General features: G+C 51.0%; 1 protein-coding gene across 7 annotated transcripts in view; it reads right to left on the bottom strand.

Annotated features, from left to right (window-relative positions):
- The window catches only part of TMCO4 (transmembrane and coiled-coil domains 4), a 94,418-nt gene that overhangs the window by 474 nt on the left and 71,005 nt on the right, over positions 1 to 22,939 (bottom strand). For 6 of the 7 annotated variants that reach the window (XM_088790283.1, XM_088790281.1, XM_088790285.1 and 3 more), the window contains 3 exons: positions 18,239 to 18,356; positions 7,849 to 7,966; positions 406 to 1,579 (listed from right to left, as the gene is read on the bottom strand). In XM_088790283.1, coding sequence (XP_088646409.1) covers positions 1,169 to 1,579; positions 7,849 to 7,966; positions 18,239 to 18,356 — 647 coding nt within the window. In that variant the 3' untranslated portion in view covers positions 406 to 1,168. Of the gene's footprint in view, positions 1 to 405; positions 1,580 to 7,848; positions 7,967 to 18,238; positions 18,357 to 22,939 lie in introns of those variants that run through there. The other variant, XR_016018559.1, reaches the window with a different exon arrangement.

Here is a 22,939-nt window from a genome sequence, read left to right on the forward strand (position 1 = left end):
GTTCTGTAAATATTTGTTAAATGAACAAATATACATACCCTCAAGGACCAGCTCAACTCCAACACTCTAATTTCTCCTGCCTCTCCTCTTCCCCACTGCCTCTGTCAGAGCTTAATACTTTCTCTGCTTAGGTCTTGATTTCCCCATCTGCACAATGGGTGGGGGGATTATCTCTGACCTTGTCATTCAGGGACAGTGGGAGAAACAAAGGGGAAGGTTCCCACGGATGCAGATACAGTGGCTAAGAACTTGGCTCTGGAGGCTGACTGTCTGGAGTTTGAGACTGACCAGCTGTGTGATCTTGAACAGGTTACCTAACCTCTCTGGGCCTCAATAGCTGCAGGTGAAATGAAGCCAATGATAGTAGCTACGTCATGGGGTTGTTGTGAGGGAAACAGTAAGTGCCACCTATTATTCTTTATTTTTATAACTACCATCACCTCTGTTCCTGCTACAGGAACATATAATCCATCCTTGCCCCCAGGCCCAGTTCCCACCCATACCGCATGCAGATTCAGCATTTACTTACCATGCCCTGTTACAATGACATCCAGGGCCACCAGGTAGCACAACTTTGGGGGACGCCCTTCACATGGCGTCTGTGTGACTGATGCCTCTGCAGCTGTACAGTGCACAGCCTGCCTAGCTGTGTGTGGCACATCTGATCGGATCTCCTAAGAGCAGAGGGTGAGCTGCCCATTCCCCATCTGCATCCGCTCCCCACCTGCACTTGCCCTGAATGTGCGTCAGTGGTGCCTACGGGCTGATGGGCAGCGCTGGAGTCGATGAAACAGCAGGCTAACACCTGGCTTTCCTGAGGCCAGGGAAGAGAGGTGGGTGGGAGCCTCAGTCCCCCTGGACCATCTGATGGACAGCAGACCCCACAGCTGCGACCTGAAGTACCAGAAGCCCATGGCTGGTAGTCCTGAGGCTCTCAATCCTGATTGGTTGACTTGGCAGGACTCTGGCCTTGCTTTCCCAGAGAGGGACCATGGTTTCCCTATGATTCCCTCTTCTTTCAATTCCTTGCTTTTGAATTTCAAAGCCTTCAATTTAGGAAAGGCACTAGTGGAAATTCTTCAGAGCTCATGTGGGGAGCCAGATGGAGGGGGGTAAGAGAGCACTGCATATGGAAATCTGGGAAGACGGCTCAAGTCTCCTTTTGGGGTCAATCCAGCCCTGGGCAGGACTCCTGGGTCTTGGTGGCACAGTTGGGACAGCCCAGTGGGTTGGGGCTCCCACCATGGCTGCAGATCTGGGGCCTCTCAGCAGGGCTGGCAGCAACAGCAGGAAGGGAGGCACCTTCAGGTTGGTCCAGCCCTGTTGGCACCTGGGCTTGGCCAGAGTCAGAGGATGCGGCCACTTTGGGGGTGTCTCCGGGTGCCGGATCCTGGATTTGCCCATCCTGGTCTGTGGTCTTGTCTGAAGAGGAGGCAGCTGCTGCCTGGCGAGGCTCCTCTTGGGGCAGGCTGCTGGAGGCCAGCAACAGCCCCTTTTCTTCCCAGCCTGGCTTGGTGTCGATGCCCACGGCCTTCAGGATGACGTCCATCTGCTTGGCATAGTCCAGGTGGCCACTGACCTGCAGGAGGACAGTGAGTGAGGGCCATGGGGGGGTGGGCAGAGCCCGCCCTCCTCAGGGCCCCAAGCTAAGCTCCTGGGCCTCACCTTCTCCCCCAGTCACCAATGCCATGACTCTAACTCTCCATGAATTTAAAATCCAGAGTGGGGTGGAAAGTCTCTAGGTTCAAGGCTGCTCTAGAACTCATTAAATAAAGATGAAGGAAGTTTCTCTACAAAATCTGGGTCCTCTGGGGGCAGGAAGAAGTCTCCCAATGGAAAGTTGGAGTGGAAGTTTTCATTCTCGGCCTGCAGCTTTAGGCTACAGCAGGGCGGCTCTGCTGCTCACCAGCTCTGGGGCCTGAGCAAGCTGCTTTATCCCTCTGACCTCCAACTTGTCTTAGCTGTAAAATGGGGACAATAAGAGTAGCTACATCAGAGTGTGGTTGTGAAGACTCCCCCAGGTAAAGCCCCCAAATTGAAAATGGAGCTGTGGCACAGACTGCAGGGAATCTACAATTCACCCTCTCTCCTTTCCCTTAGTCACAAGAACTCAAATGTATAGCTGGCTACATTGCTCAGCCTCCCTTGCAGCTAGGTGTAGTGATGTGACAAGTTCTGGCCAATGAGATGAAGCACTAGTGTTATGTGGTGCTCCCTGGAAGTCTCTTTAAAAGGGGGAGTGTTCTTCTTTTCCCCCTATTTCCTTTTTCTTCATGGCTGGAATTGAGACATGATGGTCAGAGCTTGAGTAGCCATCTTGGGCCACGAGCTGGCTCACTGAAGTCCACTTGCTTGCAGAGGAGCAAGACAGGGAATTTTGGCCCCTGCAGACTGTGGAGCCACCATACTAGCCCTGATTTGCCTAGTATGGCCTTTTCTTATATGACAGCATCCACTCTTGCACATTTAAGCCACTTCACTAGGCCTGTGTTATATGGACCCGAGTCTTCACTAAGACACGGGTCAAGAACTCAGAAGTGCCCACCTTTTTTCCTCCAAGAATGGCGACACCCCCATTTTTGTGTGGGGATGTGTCAGTGAATGAAATGTAGGCGTGTGATTAGAATTTGGTCTATTCTCTTCACAGAAAATCAGTCGGGGAGAGGAGACTTTAAAAATCATTGTCATTTGACAGATGAGGAAAGTGAAGCCCAGAGAGGGGTGGTTTGCTCAATGACACAGCGCACGTGACGAGGAAAGCCACGTGCTGTGCTTGAGATGCTGTGTGTGGAAGCTGCTTAGCTCAGCTCTGCTCCCTGCAGAGCCTCGTGCTCTCCCAGCCAATCTAGGGGCTCTGCTTTCGTGTCAAAGGCAAATCAAATACAGATAGCACATTCCTTCAAGGCTGGAGAGGAAGGTTTTTGTGTAAAAAGAAGACAGGAAAACACTGGGGAAGTTAAAACAACACAAAGGGCTTGTCTGGTAACCTCTGCATTTCCATTTGAATCACAAATCACATTGGATTATTCAAATGATTTTCCAAGAACATAGAATGGTAGTTCCCTGCACAGTTTTGTGGTTTTCTCTTAACCAGAAACTGCTTACTTCTTGTTGCTTTCTTTAACAATCCCTTTAAAAAGTGTTCCGTGAAAACACACACATATAAACACGTAGAAGGGGCTTTTTGGATCCCTGGGCTCAGAGTGGAGGTCAAGGTGGGGCAGTGTCCTTCCACACAGGATGCACATTAGTGGCTGCATGGCACTAGAAAGAACCTATGTTTGCGATCTGAGCAAAGGGGGCTCCAGCTTTAGCTCTAACTCCTACTGGTAAGTGGGTAAGTCCTTACAATGTCCAGAACCCCAGTTTCCCCATCTGTAAAACTAAGATCATAACATCGACCTTGAATGTCTGCTACAAGAGTTCAAGGGCCCAGCACTTTGTAGGGACTCAGTATATGCTGCCTCTTACTATTATGTTCCATATATGACCCAAAATACTTTATAGGGATATTACCCAATTAGTTAGTGATATCCATCTCATGGTGTTGGTAGGAAGAAATAATACATACAAACCACAAGGCACAGTGCCTGGTATATAGTAGACACTTCATAAACATAGGTTCTCATACCTTAGTTTCCTTGGAAGGGGGGATAGAGGGTAGGGAGTTAGCTAGGCTGATCCATTTCGGAACCCAAAATGGCTGCTCAAGCTCCAGCCATCACATCTGAATTCCAGCCAGCAGAAACCTAGGCCGACAAGGAAAAACAAGAACGGCCTCCCTATACCTTTTTAATACTGGTGAAGGGCTGGTGCTAGGGCTGGGTGGAGGCAGGCGGGACAGGAAGGAAGGTATTTGTGGCCATTGGCTACAGCTGATTTCAGATGGAAACTCCACTGTGCCGCTGTCCTAGAGCACACAGCTCTGGCCCTCTGTGGCCACAAGTTGCTCTAGGTCTCAGCAAACCCTAGTTCCTGAGCTGCCATTCTGCCAAGACCCTGGGGGAGAACTCGCTGGCAGTTCTGATTGTACAGTTAGCCAGAAAGATGGGAGAGCAGGGGTGAGGAGGGCAGTAAAAGAATCTCTTCTTAGCACTGGAAAGTTCTGGGGTGGCTGATGTTGGATAAAGATTTCAGCCCATGACCATCTGCCCGGCTGTCTTGATTGAAATCTGCCACTCACCTGGATACATACTGGATGTCATTGGTGCAGAGAAGTCTTTCTTGACTTTCTCACGCTGGTTAGGGACCTTCCTACACTGGTTAGGGACCCTCTCTGGGGCTCCCCTGTGATAGCATTCACTACATCCCATTGTCTGCATCTGCTCACTCATTTGTTTTCTGATAGAGGAGTGCAGGGACCACTTCTAACTCACCTCTCCTCCCAGGGCCAGCCCTGTACTCTGTGGGTATACAGTGTTACTGGACCCACATGGTATGAATGGCCTCAGCATTTCCTGTTTCCTGCCTTGCAAGACAGCTGGACTTGCCCAAACCGAGGCTCTTGCTATCCACCTCTGCCTGCCCAACTCCTTCCAAGCCTATCAGGCCCCTTCAAGTTCCTTTACCTCTTGGGTCTCAGTTTCCTTATCTGTAAAATGGGGCTAATACAGACACCTACACCACGTGAGGATTCAATGAGATAATACATGAAACAGGCTTATTGGTCTTGACTTAGAGGTCACTGACTGGAAGTGAGAAATGTGTGAGTGTGGACTCTGCGGTAGGTTCCCTGGGTTTATTTGGCTCTATCACTCATGTGTAGTGTCCTCTCCTGCAGACTCAGTTTCTATATCTGTAGAATGGGGTTATTATCCCTACTTCATGGGATAGCTATGAGGATCAAATGACATAACATCTGCAAAGCGTGTAGAGCAGTGCCTGGCACATGTTGGTTATCATTAGTAACATTGAGTGCATTCTGTACCATGCCTTTGCTAAGTCTAGAAGCCAGCTGGCATTTCCTTTGGACACGAAGAGTTCAGCGACTCTGGGCTGGGTCTCTGTCCTTAGAAGCCTCATGAGTTGGCCCCTGAGGTGGCAAAGTACCCTGTCTGCTGCAAGCCAGTCCCCACACTGGGAGGCAGCCCGGTCTTTGCTTTATTCACATTGAGATGCCCCTACCTGCGAAAGGGCCAGCCCCTTACTCACTCCTGGCTCAGGCTTGTCCTGAGATCAGGAGCCACCTCAGACCGGGTGGCTGATGTTTGAGGTAATTCACAAAGGACACAGCCCATGTCCCGACCCTGCATGTCTCTGCTCCGAGTACAGAGCAGCCAGTGCTTCTCCCAACAGCAATAATGGAAACTCTTTTGCCAGCAACCTCTCCTCCAGCAAGAATTTTCGAGGAAAACAGGAGGATGGCATTAAGGCAAGGCTAATTATTCTAATTAGTCAAAAGAGGAAAGCACTGCTTTTTGTGACGTGCTCCTAATGTGATAAAGAGCTATTATTAGGCAAGAGCCGGGAAGCTGCCACGAAGGCAGTCCGAGGAGGAAGAAGTCTGCGAAGCTGCTGTCCAAAAGGCAGACGAACTGAAAGTGGTGGCAGAGACAAGGGAGGAGGGAACTAGTATTAAAGGAGGGCCTACTATGCACAAGCATCACACATAGGCTGCCCTGGAAAGTAGGCGATTCTTCCCATTTCATAGATGAGGCAATTGAGGCACAGAGAGGTTAAGTAATTGACCCAAGGTCACACAGCCAGTACACCAGTGGCCAAGCCAGGATTCTAGGCCAGGTCTCTGTGGTGCCAAAGACTGTGCTCTTTCCAGTGTATCCTATTCAGAGGCTTCCTGGGGTGGAAATTGGATCTTGCAATGGCTTTGTGGCATTTAAAGGGAATTTTCAGTTAAAAGGAACTTTTAGCTGTTCCTTTTCCTGTTTGATTCTTCAGGCGGAGTGAGACTCTAGGGGTGGTGAGGCACAAAGTCATTTCTCCCCGTCCCCCTTCAAGGTACCTGGACCCTCAAATAGGACAGAGACCCCTGGACACGGGTCAGGAGGCATCGCTCTGAGTCTTGCTACCTGCGGTTTCCTGGTCTTATTACCTGGCTTACGTCACTCCCACAGGGAGGTAACAGCACAGACCTGATTTCAGAGTCCAGGTTTATGACTCTCTGGCTATGTGAGTCTATTCTCTCAAGTCTCAGGGATGCCTACTACCTCCTACATGGGGCTGTCGTGAGGTTTACAGCATATGAAGCAAGCCTGTCAGGGATAAAGATGGTCGTAAAGGCTTCCTGTGGCTCTGGGGCTAGAAGCTCATGTCTGTCCTGGGAAGCCTGTCTCTTTAACCAGGAGTGAACAGTTTCATGCATGGATGGGTCTAGAAACTCCCCTTGTTTTGGGGCCACCACCAGCCCCAAAGTTCCCAGTTAGGAAGGCACAGGCTGCTCCATTTGTATTCCTCTGGCAGGTTAGAACTTGTCTGCTAGGGTCCTGGGAGTTTGGGGGAGCAAAGATATAAGTGCAGATGAGTTGGACCCAACAACATGGTGGCAGGTTGAGTGAGGAGCCTGGGGGACCTCGGGCAAGGCCATGGCTCAGTAGCAGCCGTGCCTGATAAAGTTTTGGTTTTAAGTTTTTGTTCTAGAATTCCTCTAGTCAAGTTTCAATAAACAAGCAGCCTAGTGTTAGCTGTGCCTAGCGTGGTAGGGGAGGGGTCAAGGTACGCAGCTTCGTTCACCATCAAAGTGCAGTGGGGGGGTCGTTGGGACAGGTGGCTGGTGAAGCAGCCGGGGAGAAGCTAGTCCTCCAGAGTGCCCTCCCCACGGAGATTTTCAGACACCCAGGGAGGGGCCTGGTTTGTTGCTTTTAGGCAGGATGGTGCAGCTGGCTCAAACTCCCCTTATGTGGAACTTGAGGAAACTGGGTTACACTCGGGAAGAAACTTGGCACTTGATAAATGGCAACCAAGAACGTTTGGAAACCAAAGTTCTTGTTCTCACGGGCCCCTTGCATCACGGGCTGGAGTCTGCTTGTGGATGTAACTGTAGCTCGTTACCCTCACCCCCCTGCTAGCAGGCACCTCTCCTGCTGTTTCTCATGTTTACCTGAACAGGGGTGATGCCCACTGCTTCACACCTGGGTTTGCGTCCTGCTCTGCCACGTTCCTGCTGTGTGACTCTGGGCAAGTCCCTTAGCCTCTCAAAGCCTCAGTGTGCTCATCTGTACAATGGGGATACCAATGTCTGCAAAAGGCTTAGGGCAGAGCTGGGCATTGAACGTGCCCATGTCTTCATGTATGGGCATTCACTCCCTATGACAGGTGTGTGAATGTGGGCAAGGTTCCTTCCAGCCTGAAAGGTGGATCTAGAAACTCAAATTAGGTTTGTGTGGCTGCTCAGGTGGCCCCTTCCACCCCATTCCCAGAAGGAATTCTTTGGAACAGTCTGCACCTGTCGTCCAGCCTACTCAGCGATGTGTAGGAATCCTCGGGGAGGATGTTTAATTGCAGACTTGCAGGTTCCGTTCCTAGAGACGGATTTAGAAAGCCTGGGCAGGGGCCCCCAGGGATCGGGATTTTACATAAAACTGCCCAGATGCTTCCAAAGTGACAGTCCTAGGAAACCCCCCTGCATTCTACCTGTGTCCTCTGGCTACTTCTAGGAGAAACAGGCTATCCTGATGAGTCATCTGGGGTGGCAGAGTTGGGGGTGGTGACAAAGCGCTGGCCTAAGGATGACGCCGTAAATAGGAGTTACCTCTTCCCAAGCAGGTTCTATGGCCTCCCTCCTCTGGGGTGAAATGAGCTGGGGCTAATGTCCATGGGTGGGGCTTGCAGAGCTGGGGTTAATGAATTGCCCCACTGGAAACCCAGCGCTTGGGAGGGACAGGCAGTACTCACGACGGAGGACAGGTCCACGTTCTCCACCCTCCTGTCCTGTAGCTGCACAGGCTGCAGGCCGGCGACGTGGAGCTGCACCGAGGACGTTCGGTACACGAAGCTCAGCAGCCAGTCCCCCCTGCGGGCAGAGAAGGGGGTGAGCAGCAGCCTCAGGGGAGCTCCAGGACAAGGATGGGGACGCCGGTGGGACTGGTGCTTCTGTGGGAAACCAGGGCCGTGACTGCAACCGTGGAGCGACGGTGGGAGCAACCGCGGACACTTGGGAATGCTGCCCGGGGCCTGCGAGCTCCCTGAAGGCTGCTTTGTTCCCTGCTGGGTCCTCAGAGCTGAGAACAGTGCCTGGCAAGCAACAGACGAATGTCTGTTGAATGAGAGGATGAGGAAGCTGGATGACATTCTCGACAAGTCAGTGTGTTGGGCAGGAGCTGCTCTCAGATCGGATGAGTTCCCTGCGGGGACTGGCCCAGGGCTCCCTGGGAAAAGAAAGACAGGCAGCAGGGTCCTCCTGGGGGAGAGAACCACGGGGCGCTGGGGCCTGCCATGCCCTGAAGGTGGAACTCTAGGTCTAGTTCCCTCATCCGTCTGTGAGCTGGAGGGAGCAGTGGTGTCTTCTGAGTGAGACCTTGCCCAGCCAGCAGGTCTCCCTGACCTTGGCTATCTTGGAGGAGGCGAGGGTGGTCACCCAGGCTTGTCACAGCCCTGGGAACACTCCTTCACTTTCATGGGTGCTGTGAAGCCCATCCCTGCATCCCCACCCCCTACACCATCGAGAGAAAATAACCCTGGACCCTCTGCTCCCTGTTTCTTCAGGTGCAATGAGTACTGTCCATGGAGGTCTATGAGACGGCCTTCCCTCTCAAACTCCTGAATTTGTCTTGGGGTTAAGCTGGGCTGGCCAAGGGCCTCGCAGCTCAGCAACTCTGTATGTGTGAACATTTCTGCGCTCCTTCTGCCTCCAGGACTGAAGTCCAGCTTAGCACGTCTGGTTGTCTTTTATTTAGACCAATTCCAACTCTGGTTTGCCTGGCAACTTGAAAGCCCATTATTTCTGTGGTCCTCCCTCGCTGCAGGGTAGAGGGAGAATGGCTGAGCGTCAGGAGGCCCCGGCCCTGCCTGGGAGACCAGCTGTGTGGCCCCAGGCAAGTCCCCCAGGCTCTCTGGGGCCCAGGATGTGGTGGCCGGTTCAGGTTCCCTCTGTGGTCTCTGACCTGTGTGCCAACACCCCTGAAAGCCCGAGGAGAACTGGGGCCCAGAGTTGAGGGATCTTCTACAGACCTTTGTGCTGTGCCCCAAACTGAGTTCCTCCATTACCATCACCCGTCCCTCAAGCACCAGAAACCAGCAGAGCAATGTCTTAGGCACCCCCTCCTCTGTGGCCAACTTGCCACAAAATCTTGCTGATTCTTACCTCCCCCCCACCCCAGGCCCAGCCCTTCTGCTCCAGCCTTGAGATCAGGAAGCCCCTTCACCCCCCATGGACAGATGCAACGGCTGCCTCCCCACTCTCCCTGCCCTGGCCTCACCTTCCTCCAGCCACCACGGCCTTCCTTACCCGCTCATCTGACCATGGCCCCCGCCTCTTAGAAGGCCATGACTCCCCACTGCCTACAGGCTTTCTCTTCTAGAAAATTCCTTAACTCTCTCCAGAGAGCCATGCTTGCAAGTCCCAATAATCGTCTTAATATCGAGGGCCCAAGAGGCACTGTCTCTAAGAATGGATGGCCAAGGGGAGAAGAAGAGAGATTAACTCAAGTTGTTTTACTGAACTAATTATAGAGTTATGTGCGTCGAATACTGGTTTTGAGAGAGATCCCTAAAGGTTTCTGATACAGATAATTGTGAACAAGCAAAATTAGCACCGTTTTTCTAAATCATTTAATTATGACAATACTCTACTTAAAATGCTCATTGTACTCGTTTATACATATTTAGGGACAGAACAGAAACATACATTAGAAGGTCCTGTGTCCTCTAAACTGCTGGGCAAACCACACTGGCATTCAAGACCCTTCCTCTGTCTCTCGCCTGGATCGGGCCATGAGCCCACGCTCTGCACCAGGCAGAGTCAGCTTCAAGTGCCGCCTTGTCAATTTCTAGTGTGACCCTGGGCAAGTCGCTTGACCCCGCTGAACCTGTCTCCTCACTAGCTTACCTCTCAGGGTGGGCGGGAGCGTGTGCTGAGATGCTGAGATTCCACACTGTGTGCAGTGCTCCTATGCGAGCACTCAGGAAGCAGCGGGTACGACCCCACTTCCTGCTCTGGGCCTTCGTGTGCAGGTGGCCTCTTCTGCTCGGCCTCGTCTTCCACTCTCTGATGGGCTCCTACCCACCCTCTCAACATTCGGCTGGAACGTCAGCTGCCCCAGGGAGTGTCCAAGCCTCTCCACCCGACGTTACTCCTTCACAGCCTCGTGTGCCTGTTACATGCGCCTTTGGTGACGCTCGTCACATGTCCTCTGTGTGTCCATTCCTGGGGCTTTTTCCTTTTCTAGGCAGAGAGCTTGTGGGGGCGGAGCCCCAGAGAGTAGTTTCCAGGCTCTCGGCCTCACATAGACAGGTGCTGGCTCAGGTAGTAAATGGCCAACTGTGATTGCATGGCCATCAGCTGTGGCTAGTTGGCCGTCAGCTGTAACCAGTGAGCCATTGGCCACTAATATAACTGCTGTGGCTATGAAGAGAGAAGAAGAGAAGAGAAGAAAATGGGGGCTAGCAAGAAGATGGTGGCTGGGCTGGCAAGCGCAGATTGCAGTTAGGATGGCTGGTTGCGGACAGTGTGGATCCAGCCTCCAGTGAGAGTATAGTGCCGCCGGCGAGAATATACTAAGTATGACTCCCCTATCTATGGCTCCTTGTGTGTTCCTTTTGGCCTCACCATATCCTGCGTTCTTGTATGGGGAGCGGGAGCAGAGACCCCGCAGGCCTCCCCGCACGACACATGGCGCAGCGAGCAGGGTCTTCAGCACGACAAATGGCGCAGCGAGCAGGGTATGGTGCCGGCCAAAGCTCTCCGAAGGACGGTGGAGCAGTTTGTGTCTATGAACACTCAGTCTCAGGAAGACCAGGAGGAGCAGCTGCCGGAGAGCTGGACCCCCGTGGAGGGGTGGGAGGACGTGGACGGTTCTCCCACCAGCACAGGAAAAGCCATGCAGCTGCTGGAGAGATGGAGCCCCGTGGAGAGGTGGAAAGATGTGGACGGTTCCCCAACCAGCACAGGCCGGAGGGAGCGAAGGTCGTTGCAGCCCTGTGGGCCGGGGAAGTTCCTGCTCAGGCAGCCCGGATGCGGGACTTGTAGTCCCAGGAGGTAACGCTTGCTGAGTCTTCCGTGGGAGATGAGGGTGAGGTCAAGGTCGTCCCTCACCCCCAGGACAGCCCTGGTGAATGACTATGGACTATGGGGAATTGCCTTCCATCCCTAATTTAATGGACTGCTTGACTGTTTGTTTGGGAACTGTTGTTAGTGGAACTGGGGGATATTTGCTTTTGTCTCTTGACTGGCCGCCATTGAGAATATGTAAGCACCTTGATTGTGAGTCGCTGTTGTTCCAGCAGGGTACCCTGAGAGGCACAGAGAGAGTGGCAGTGCCCTGAGAGCCCTGGCTGAGTCCAGGAAGTGTGGCTGTGCCCACAGAGAGTGGCAGTGCCCTGAGAGCCCTGGCTGTGTCCAGGAAGTGTGGCTGTGCCCACAGAGAGTGGCAGTGCCCTGAGAGCCCTGGCTGAGTCCAGGAAGTCTGGCTGAGCCCTGAAGGTACCCTGGCTGTGCCCAGGAAGTCGGGCTGTTCCCAGAGAGAGTGGCAGTGCCCTGAGAGCCCTGGCTGAGTCCAGGAAGTCTGGCTGAGCCCTGAAGGTACCCTGGCTGTGCCCAGGAAGTCGGGCTGTTCCCAGAGAGAGTGGCAGTGCCCTGAGAGCCCTGGCTGTGTCCAGGAAGTGTGGCTGTGCCCACAGAGAGTGGCAGTGCCCTGAAAGCCCTGGCTGTGTCCAGGAAGTGTGGCTGTTCCCAGAGAAAGTGGCAGTGATGGACCGCTTGACTGTTTGTTTGGGAACTGTTGTTAGTGGAACTGGGGGATATTTGCTTTTGTCTCTTGACTGGCCGCCATTGAGAATATGTAAGCACCTTGATTGTGAGTCGCTGTTGTTCCAGCAGGGTACCCTGAGAGGCACAGAGAGAGTGGCAGTGCCCTGAGAGCCCTGGCTGAGTCCAGGAAGTCTGGCTGAGCCCTGAATATACCCTGGCTGTGCCCAGGAAGTCGGGCTGTTCCCAGAGAGAGTGGCAGTGCCCTGAGAGGCCTGGCTGTGTCCAGGAAGTGTGGCTGTTCCCAGAGAAAGTGGGAGTGCCCTGAGAAATCCTAGCTGTGCCCGGGGAAACTAGTGGTACCCTAAGAAGTCCAGGAAGTCTGGCTGTGCCCAGGAGTACTGGTGGTGCCCTGAGAAACCCTGGCTGTGTCCGGGAAGACAGGTGGTACCCTAAGAAGTCCAGGAAGTCTGGCAGTGCCCAGGAGTACTGGTGGTGCCCTGAGAAACCCTGGCTGTGTCCGGGAAGACAGGTGGTACCCTAAGAAGTCCAGGAAGTCTGGCTGTGCCCAGGAGTACTGGTGGTGCCCTGAGAAACCCTGGCTGTGTCCGGGAAGACAGGTGGTACCCTAAGAAGTCCAGGAAGTCTGGCAGTGCCCAGGAGTACTGGTGGTGCCCTGAGAAACCCTGGCTGTGTCCGGGAAGACAGGTGGTACCCTAAGAAGTCCAGGAAGTCTGGCAGTGCCCAGGAGTACTGGTGGTGCCCTGAGAAACCCTGGCTGTGTCCGGGAAGACAGGTGGTACCCTAAGAAGTCCAGGAAGTCTGGCCGTGCCCAGAAGCACTGGTGGTGCCCTGAGAAACCCTGGCTGTGCCCAGAGAGCCTGGCTGTGTCCAGGATATTGCATTCACCCCCAGGCTCCTCGCACAGGTCCCCTCGCGGAAGACGCTTGTCGCGTAAATTGTGAGGCGAGAGCCTGTAGGGGTGGAGTGTGGGGGCGGAGCCCCAGAGAGTAGTTTCCAGGCTCTCGGCCTCACATAGACAGGTGCTGGCTCAGGTAGTAAATGGCCAACTGTGATTGCATGGCCATCAGCTGTGGCTAGTTGGCCGTCAGCTGTAACCAGTGAGCCATTGGCCACTAATATAACTGCTGTGGCTATGAAGAGAGAAGAAGAGAAGAGAAGAAAATGGGGGCTAGCAAGAAGATGGTGGCTGGGCTGGCAAGCGCAGATTGCAGTTAGGATGGCTGGTTGCGGACAGTGTGGATCCAGCCTCCAGTGAGAGTATAGTGCCGCCAGAGAGAATATCGTGGTATGACTCCCCCATCTATGGCTCCGTGGGTGTTCCTTTTTGGCCTCACCATATCCTGCGTTCTTGTATGGGGAGCGGGAGCAGAGACCCCGCAGGCCCCCCCGCATGACAGAGCTCCTTGGGAGCAGGACTGTGCCTTAGAACTGTATCCTGAGCTGCCTCCGGAACTCCCTGGGGTGGGGCCCAGCAAGCCGAGCTTCCGCGGCCCTGGAGACAACGCTGATACACGAATCACACAACTGGAACCTTGATTTGCAATCACGTGGCCTGTTGAAGGGCGAGCCTCGGCTCCTCACAGACCTGGAGCCACTTGTGGGCAGGGGACTTTCCTGCTCCTCCTTCCACCATCATCCCCTCCCCACACGGATGGGGCTCAGAATGAAACAATCTCATTGTGGAGTAAGACAGGCCTGCCTGAGTTCACATCCTGGCTCTGCTGCGTGACCTTGGTCAGGCACTTGACCCTCTCTGAGCTCCAGTCTCCTCACTGTACAGTAGGGAGCAGTACCACTGGCCACGGCTAGCTTCCGGGGGCTTGTGAAAGCCCAAGTGAGTGAAGGGATTTGCAAAGAGTTGTATTAATGCACATTATAAATGTATAAGTGCATATAGTTTGGCGGTGTTGGCCTGAAGCTCTCCCCACCCTCACACTCCACGTTTAAGTAGGTTCATAGTAACTAAAATGCCTTCAGGAACCAAGAATATAAATGGCTGGTTGGTGTCTATTTTAACCAAGAAACTACAGTTATTGTTTGGCCTGTTCTGTTCCTTCCCTTTTCTCTCCTTTTTCTTCCTCCTTTTCCTCCTTCCTCTTTCTAGAGAGATAGCCCAGGATCTCACAAAATAGTTGAAAAGCAAGCGTATTAGCCTCAGGTTCTCAGCAGAACAGATGGGTTTAATAAGATTTTGCTGCTTTAATATTGCACACATGCAATTTAAATTCTTTCCTTTGCTGTTTATGAAAAGCACCAAAAAAATCATGTGTTATGTGAATGTACCCAGTAGTAGTAATTATAACTGCTGTCACTTTTTGGGCACCTACTAAGTGCCACCCCGTTTCCTACATGATCTCATTTTAATTTTCCTAGAACCCCTGGGGAAGAGGGAGTTTTATTCCCATTTTACAGGTGGGAATACTGAGATCCAGAGTTGTTTGTCCCAAGCTATGCAATAGGTAAATGGTGGAGCCAAGATTTTAACCAAGGACTGCCCGACATCAAAGGTTGGTTCATTCTTTTTCTTTTATGGCTTTAAAACTATCCTTACTTAAAAAACCCCCATCAAATTAAAGTAGGACACGCCCTACTTCCAGTGCCTGTCCATTCCTTAGGAGTGGCCAATGTTATCAGTTTCTTATGTCCTCTGGACCTTCCTGTGCATTGACAGACATAGACGTACATATATGCATGTGCAGACATTTTTTTCCCTCATAAATGGGATCACAGTATGTACTGTTGCACTTGCTTTTCCCTCCCTTAACTAGTCCCCTATCTATGGTCATTTAGGTTGTTTTAAATTTTTAATTTTAAATGAAATTGCAGCTATTTCCTTTGTACAGCCTTCTCTGTGTATGTGTGTGAATATCTAGTATATCAGGATATTAGGAGTCAAAATCTGTGGGGTCAGAAAACTGGCACATTAAAAATTTTGATAGATATTGCCAATTGTTCTCCAAACAGGATTTATGAAATTCAACTGCCACCAACAGTGTATGAATGACAGTGCTCATTTCTTCACATCTTCACTAACACTGAATGTTATTTACTTTCAAATGTTTGATAATCTCATGGGTGATAAATAGTATCTTACTGATTTTAATCTGCATTTATTTCATTAATGATGAGGTTGGGCTTCTTTTCAGAAGTTTACTGAGTGTTTGTATTTATTCTGTGAGTTTATGTGCAGATACCCTTTGGCCATTTTCTTATTATATTTTTTCTTATTGATTTTCGTGAGCTCTTTATATATTGTGGCTGTGTCTTTTGTTTCTTTGTTCTTTTTTTTTCTGTCACCATATCCTGATTCTAAGAACTCAGCTTAGAGAATGAGTGATAGAGACAAAGTGATTGGCTGAATTCCTGTGTCTCGCTTAATGCCCTCCAACCATGGCTAAAAACTTTAGCTCTGAGCTACACAGCTACCCAGCTGTGGGCTAAATCATCAAAATGATAATAAGGACGTCCCCAATCTCTTCCACTCAGTTTTGGGTCCTACTTAGGATAGCTGGACTTAGATAAAAATTAAAGTTAACTGGTCTCTTGACTTAACCTCTCTGGGCCTGTTTCCTCACTTGTAAAATGGGATTGATAATACTAACAGCATAGGGTTTAGGGGAGGATTAAAGGAGATAATTACAACCAAGACAGGGTGTCATGCAGGGCGGCCTGCGGGGTCTCTGCTCCCACTCCCCACATAAGAACACAGGACATGGTGAGGGCAAAAAGGAACACCCACGGAGCCATAAGTAGGGGAGTCATATCACTATATTCTCGCTGGCGGCATCCGCCTCTCTGCAATCTGCTCTTGCTAGCTCAGCCACCATCTTCTTGCTAGCCCCCCATTTTCTGCTAGCAAAGCCACAGCAGTTATATTAGTGGCCAATGGCTCACTGGTTACAGCTGACGGCCAACTAGCCACAGCTGATGGCCATCCAATCACAGTTGATGGCCATTTACTACCCAAGTGAGCACCTTTCCACGTGAGGCAGAGAGCCTGGAAACTGCTCTCTGGGGCTCTGTCCCCACACAGGATCTGACGGGCGGTAAGAGTCGAATACTTATTATATCCTCCCCAGTCCCCCATTGCTGCATTATTGCATTTTTAGGTTTTTAAAAATAATTGTCTATTTCCGCTAGATGTGAGTGCCTCTCATCACGTTCATCTTTGCATTTCCATGCTCTGCAGAAGGTCTCGGGCACGGTATGTTGGATGATTCTGAGTCGCCCCTAATCTCAGGCTGGAGTCTCTTCCTCCTCCTCCTCTCACCCTGAAATACATTCCTTAGAATCAGGAATCCAGCATATCCTGTTTTTCTACATTTTGCCTTTTTGTCTGGCTTCAGTTGAAGCTGACGATCCCACTGGCCCTCACTGCAGCTCTAATTCCTCTGAGCTCTAGTGCTGCATTTCCAGTCACCTTCTGGAAACTTCTTGCTCATAACCTAGTGAATCAGCCACTTCGCCAACAAGTCCTACCTCCTTATTTTTTTTTAATTGTTCTTTTTAAAGTTGTGTTAATGGAGCCAGTCATGAACAACTAGTCACCCAACCCAAGTGCTTCTTAAACCTCAAACTTGTCTGTTGGATCTTAGCTTGGAATATCACCTTCTCTGGTGACGTGGTCAGCAGTTGTGCTTTTGTGGCAGTGACCCCCAAATATGGGTCCTGTGGGGACAGAGCCCCAGAAAGCAGTTTCCAGGCTCTCGGCCTCACATAGAAAGGTATTGGCTCAGGTAGTAAATGGCCATCAACTGTGATTGGATGGCCATCAGCTGTGGCTAGTTGGCCATCAGCTGTAACCAGTGAGCCACTGGCCACTAATATAACTGCTGTGGCTATGCTAGCAAAAAAAATGGGGGCTAGCAAGAAGATGGTGGCTGAGCTAGCAAGAGCGGATTGCAGAGAGGTGGATGCTGCCAGCGAGAATATAGTGATATGACTCCCCTACTTATGGCTCTGTGGTGTTCCTTTTTGGCCTCACCATATCCTGCGTTCTTATGTGGGGAGCGGGAGCAGAGACCCCGCCGGATGCCCCCCACGACAGGTCCCTTATCCCAAATCCTCAGAGGCCTATTGATTTTAGAATTCAGAGTAATGTTTCAGATTTTGGGAAGGTAATCTGGCTTGTACCCCGTGTTTCACATACCACCCCTGTGAGGTTTGGGGTGGTGACCCTACATCACTCAGCTCACAACCCCAGTGGGAGAAAGAAGTAAAGCCTAGGAGTCTCTCTCATGCTCAGTGCAAGTTTGTCACTAAATGAGTTTGCACGACACCTGGGGCAAAGCCTTTGGTTTTGGAGCTTCCGGATTTTGGTGTTGCAGACAAGCTTTTGTCTGAGGGGCTGCTTGTTTTCCTGACTATTTCCCCTGCCGGACGCTAGGCTCCAGGGGGCTGGGGCTTGTTCCCTGGTGCAGCCCAGGCGAGGGGCCTGGCTTGAGGTTGGTTCTCCCTGAAAGTCTGTTGAATGAATATCCCAAGTGGCCCCTGCTGCTGCTGCTGCTACTAAATAACGATACTAAGTAGCATCGTCTCACGTACGAACCTTGTGCAACTCTATAATTGTCTAATCGTCGTTGCAATCCTGCAGGGAGTCACCAGTATTATTCCTCCTTTACTGATGGGAAATTGAGTCCAGTGAAGGGAGCCAGGGCTGTGCAATTCCAATTCGTGAGCTTTTAAACACTGTCGCCCCATCCTTTGCTTCCTTTGGAGGGTGATGGGCCCCGGGCACCTTCTCAGGCCGATCTCCTGAGGTCTCAGAGGTGGACTTCATCGCTTTTCTTCCCCAAAGTCTCGGGCACCGCCTTGGCTGAAACCCCTCGCGTCCTCCTCTCAAACCCTAAGCCAGGGCTGCCTCCTTTCTAACCCACAGCTGTCACGTGTGGCAGGGGCCCCACCTCTTGCTGGAGGTCCATAGCCTGGTGTGGGTACTGGCTCCCCCATCACTGCCAGCTTCCTGTTCTACCTCCCTGCCCCACCCTGAAACCGTGCTCTGAGGGCTCAGTTCAGACCCACCTTCCGTGCTGCCAAATAAGACATATGAGCGCCTAGTCGGCGTTTAAAGACCTCCATTTGAGGCCTAACCTTTGTTTTTCAGTCTGTGCCCCTCTCACCCATGTCCCCCTTCCCCCGGATCACGGTACCCGGCCCAGCCTCTCCTGCCATCCCTGACACAGGGAGACCCTTTCCGAGAGCTTCCTCCTATGGGGACGGAGGCTTGCCAAGTCAGAACAGCAACAGGCCAGTGCCCTGCGCTTCCTGGGCAGGTGCCAGGCCTCAAACCTCTGTGTCCCCAGCACACTAGCTGCTCAGTAAGGGCCACCGCCCCGCTGGTCCGGGGTTGGGACAGACCTGCAGTAGCCATTGATGATCCTCCCGGACACCACCTTCCGGAAAGGCTCCCAGTGCTTGGCTTCTCCTTCCACGGGCGCGCCCAGCAGGACAGCGTCCTCAATGATCCCTTGGCAATCTGGGGAGAGATCCGGAGAAGGCCGTCAGTCCCGGGAGGGACTCCCACAGTGGTGGAGGAGATGGATGTCACACACACACACACACACACACCACATGTTCATGCACACACGTGTGCAAACACACACTCTCATGCATACACATGTGCACACACATGCTCATGCACACATGCAAACATACATACAATTCCCTGGGCCTGTGCAGTATGGCAGGACGGGGGGAATGAAGAGATGGGGGTGAATGGGCCCCAGGACAGGGCGTACACTCATCGGCTGCACTGACTGCAGCAAAATTATGCTCAGACTGAGATGGTCTTTGCCAATAATTTATTTAACATGGGTTCACTGCAGGGGTTATAGTTTATAACACTATTTCACAAGCCAATAGTATACAGGATAATGTCTCTTCATAAACTAATAGAGAAATAAGATACTGCAAACCAGTAACAGATTAATGACTCAATTGTTCCAGGCAAAGGGGAGATGAAAGAAAGTCCAAACTGAGTTGAGGTGGACCTTTCCGTGAACCGGTTCTCAGAAGAGTCGGCTTAGAAACCGAGCTGCCAGCACTCGTTGGCTGTCCCTTGGAGCTAGACCAAGACGCTGGAGGAACGACGGTGCTGGTGTTGGCGGGCAAGGTGGTCTCTCACGGGGCTTTTGCACGGTTTTCCCCACGGCCAGCAAAGAGGAGCCTTGCCACCCAGCTGGAGCTAATGTCCCAAGGTCTTTGGAGAGCTGTTAGATCAGCAGAGTGGCCCTGCCCAGACCTAACACTCTTAGGGTTTCCAGGCGGGAATTCCCGCCCATTCTCAGGAATTTTTTCCACTTTCCGGTTCCCAAATCCCGAGAAAATTTGGCCGGGAAATCGGGAAAATCGGCTCCCTGAACACAGGTGGTTGGTATATTGGCTGTCACTTAGTGGAAACGATTCATTGTGGAAAACAAAAAACAGTTTATATCTCGGGATTCGGGAACGGGAAAGCAAAAAAAAAATTCCTGAGAACGGGCGGGAATTCCTGCCTGGAAACTTTAGGCCTCACAAACTCTTGGCATTTAAAGTTTAAAGGTCTAGTACATCAGAGCTGCTCTTCCACATGTTCACTATTGACAAGGACTCAGCAGCACAATTTTGATGTCATCGTCCTGACATGGTGTGGGGACAGAGACCCAGAAAGCAGTTTCCAGGCTCTCGGCCTCACATAGAAAGGTGTTGGCTCAGGTAGGAAATGGCCATCAACTGTGATTGCATGGCCATCAGCTGTGGCTAGTTGGCTGTCAGCTGTAACCAGTGAGCCATTGGCCACTAATATAACTGCTGTGGCTGGCAAGCAGAGATTGCTAGAAAAAATGGGGGCTAGCAAGAAGATGGTGGCTGAGCTAGCAAGCTGCGCAGTGAGGGTTGCGAATTGTGTGGCTCCTGCTTCCTGTGTCTCCAACCCAGCCGCCAGCGAGAATATAGTGGTATGACTCCCCTACCTATGGCTCCGTGGGTGTTCCTTTTTGGCCTCACCATATCCTGCGTTCTTATGGGGGGAGCAGGAGCTGAGACCCCACCGGGTCTCCCACATGACACATGGGCTCCCCAATGCAAACAAACAACTTCACTCATCATAAACAAGTGGATTAAAAATCCTAATGAACCAATACACAACACTGACCTAATGGTTCAGAAATATTGCAGGCCAGCATTGTTCAAAGCGTGGTCCATGGACTGTTTGTCCCGTAAGCACAGAGCACGGAAGAAGCATTTCCTTGATCTTGTTGCAGACTAGAAGCCAATGGTTCACAAGTGGGCGTGCAAACCACTCTGAGAAGCATCGCTACTGACCAACAAGAGGTGCCATGCACCCCCTCACTCTGTCACTCTCTATCCCTGTACTCCGCTGTATTTTTCTTCCTGTCAGGTGTCACTTGTTTATATCTGCCTCCTCCTCTCACATCTAGGTTCACTGAGGACAGGTGCCTCATTCACAGATGTATGGGACCAGAACAATGCCTGGGGTGCACTTGGGACTCAACAGAGATTTGAATGAATGAATGAATGAATGAATGAATGAATGATGATTCAACTTCCATCCCTCAGGAAGGTCAGTATATGCACTTTGCAATTGCAAAGCCCTGGGTTCGAATCCTAGTGTCCCACACGTAGCTGTTTCTTATGATTCTGAGTTCCCACACATCTCGGGAAGACGCATGCTCAGTGTCATTCCTGGAGAATGCGCCCAGGAAGGGGGACAACTCTGCCACTCTGTGGCTGAGAGACCCAGGACAGCTGGCTTCCTCTCTCTGGGCTCTGGTTTCTAACCAGAGTGTGTCCAATTGTTTTCTGTTTGGACTTCCATGTCAGAGTTTGTTTCAACAAAGGGCTCCAGGCTAACAGAAGTTTGAGAACCCTTGTAGTAGCAAGCTCTTTGAGTGCTTCTCTGACTCTGATGTTAAAAGATTCTGCGGCACAGAATTCCGATTTCACTCCTTTTGCTTCCAGGGAGATGACAATCTGGCAGAAGGACATACAACTTCAGTAAGCTGGCAGTTGGTGCTGAATAGCAAAGTTGACTCAGATACCCCTGATGTAAGGGTTATTTCGGGTGCTTGCTTTGCTGACAAGGTTGTAGGGAACAAGATTTTATTCCAACTCCTTCCCTTGGGAAATGAGAAAACTGAGTCTCAGAGGAGATGGGGTGTGTCCAAGTTAGTGGGTAGTGGGAATAAAGCTGGGACTAGAACCCAGGCTGCACGGAAAGGGGCTGGGTCCCTGGGGCCACACTCTGTTGTTTGCAGTAATAACACAAAGCGCAGTGATCGCACATGGGTTATCACTGCTCTCACAGTGTCAAACGGTTGTTGACCAGGGCCAACGACAAAGCTCAGCAGCTCTCTCCGTGGGCGGGCCACTCAAGGCACCTGCTCCGCCCACAGAAAGTCACTGTCACTGACAAGCTGGGACTACTTTCCAGCCCTCAGTGCTGACACCTGGAGGTCCGGGACCTCTTGTGGCCAGCAGTGGTAATGCAGGATTCCCGATTGGGTTGCCCAGAGCTGATCCTAGGATCCTGGAAGTGACTACAAAACCGGAGAGCTGTTATGAAAAACAGCAACAAAAAAGTAGTTGCCTGTGACCTTGAACTGAGACTAGTAGTTAAACTTCACAGAACGGTTCAGAGCACAGCCAAATTACGTTAGGGCAGTGGCAAGCTGGAAATACATTTACCCATCACTGAAGCCGGCTGGCAACTGTCTTATGAGGCCTCAGACTGTTGGCCACACGAAGATGTGATCTTCTGAGGTTTTATAGAGGATTTTCTCTCTGTGACACTGCAGACCTGGAGATAAGCCACGGGGCAGGCTCTCAGTAATGCACAGGTGTTAGCTAAGGGAAGCTGGTGAGAATTGCTTTAGACCCACCCAAGGTAGGTGGGTCTGTATGGCAGCTCAGAGCCATCACTGCCTGACTGTTCCCATAATGGGATGGTCCAGGAGAGGAAACCCGGCTTAGGAAAAAGAAGATGTTGGCTGCTGTGGTAGATGTTGGAATGAAAAAATATCAAAATTCATTGCTGAGTCCCAAACCTTATAATACCGGAAGATTTCAGCCTTCTCTGTAGAATACAGAAAATCTTTCCTCAGGTACCACTTTCAGTGTCAAGCTGGCCCCTTCATAGGCACTGAGGAGCCCTCACATCATGATGAGAATTCAGTGCATGATGCTCTCACTTTTCGAGATCAACAAAAGAAACCGGAATTCAACGTTTTAACGTCAACTAATGTGAGACTGTACCGTGATTTTGCTTCAGGGGCAATGAATGTTTGCTGAAACACGTTTGGATTTATTCCTACTGCTACCATCAACTTTTCTTCTTGTGAATTTTAATTTATAAAGATAGTCCTATAGCTTTATAAATAGTCAGACTTTTTACATAAAAGAGTGCAGGGGTCCAATGTGCATTCTTTCATCTTCAAGTTCAGAAGTCACAGGAAGGTACAGCTTTAAGGCTTGGATTTCTTATTTCTTAAATAGTTCTCTGTATGTTATTAATATCCTACTCTTCCTGTTAAAGCTGGAGGCCCTTCCTCCTGTTATAACTTTGGCATTAAGGAGGCTCCATACCCCTAGTAATTAAAAAAGAAAAGCTTTATCAGTCGTATCTTCACCCCTCCACTTTTAGTCCTTTTTGTCACTCACGTGTGCGGTGAAAAACATTTCTTTCCCCCACTTTCTTTGCTTCTACCTCTTATTTTTATTCTTAACACAGGAGCTGAAGTGATTCCTTTAAAATGCAAGCCACAGGCATGAGGCATCTTTTGGGGATGAGGGAAATGTAAAATTGGGGTGTCATGATGGTTGAACAACTTTGTACATTTACTAATATCATTAAATTGTACACTCAAAATGGGGGGGGGTTGTAGTATATAAATTATACTGCAGTAAAGATTATTTCACTCTTCTGCTCAAAACACTCCCGTGGGACCCACCTCTCATGGAGTAAAAGTCAAACTCATTGTGACAGCCTGCAAAGCCCATTGTGACCTTCCCTGCACCTTCCCCTCACTCACTCTGTTCCAGCCACGCTGACCCTGCTGTTCC

The sequence above is a fragment of the Rhinolophus sinicus genome, chromosome 14 (assembly GCF_057876585.1).
Source record: "Rhinolophus sinicus isolate RSI-liver-muscle chromosome 14, RSI-T2T, whole genome shotgun sequence".
NCBI lineage: Eukaryota > Metazoa > Chordata > Mammalia > Chiroptera > Rhinolophidae > Rhinolophus > Rhinolophus sinicus.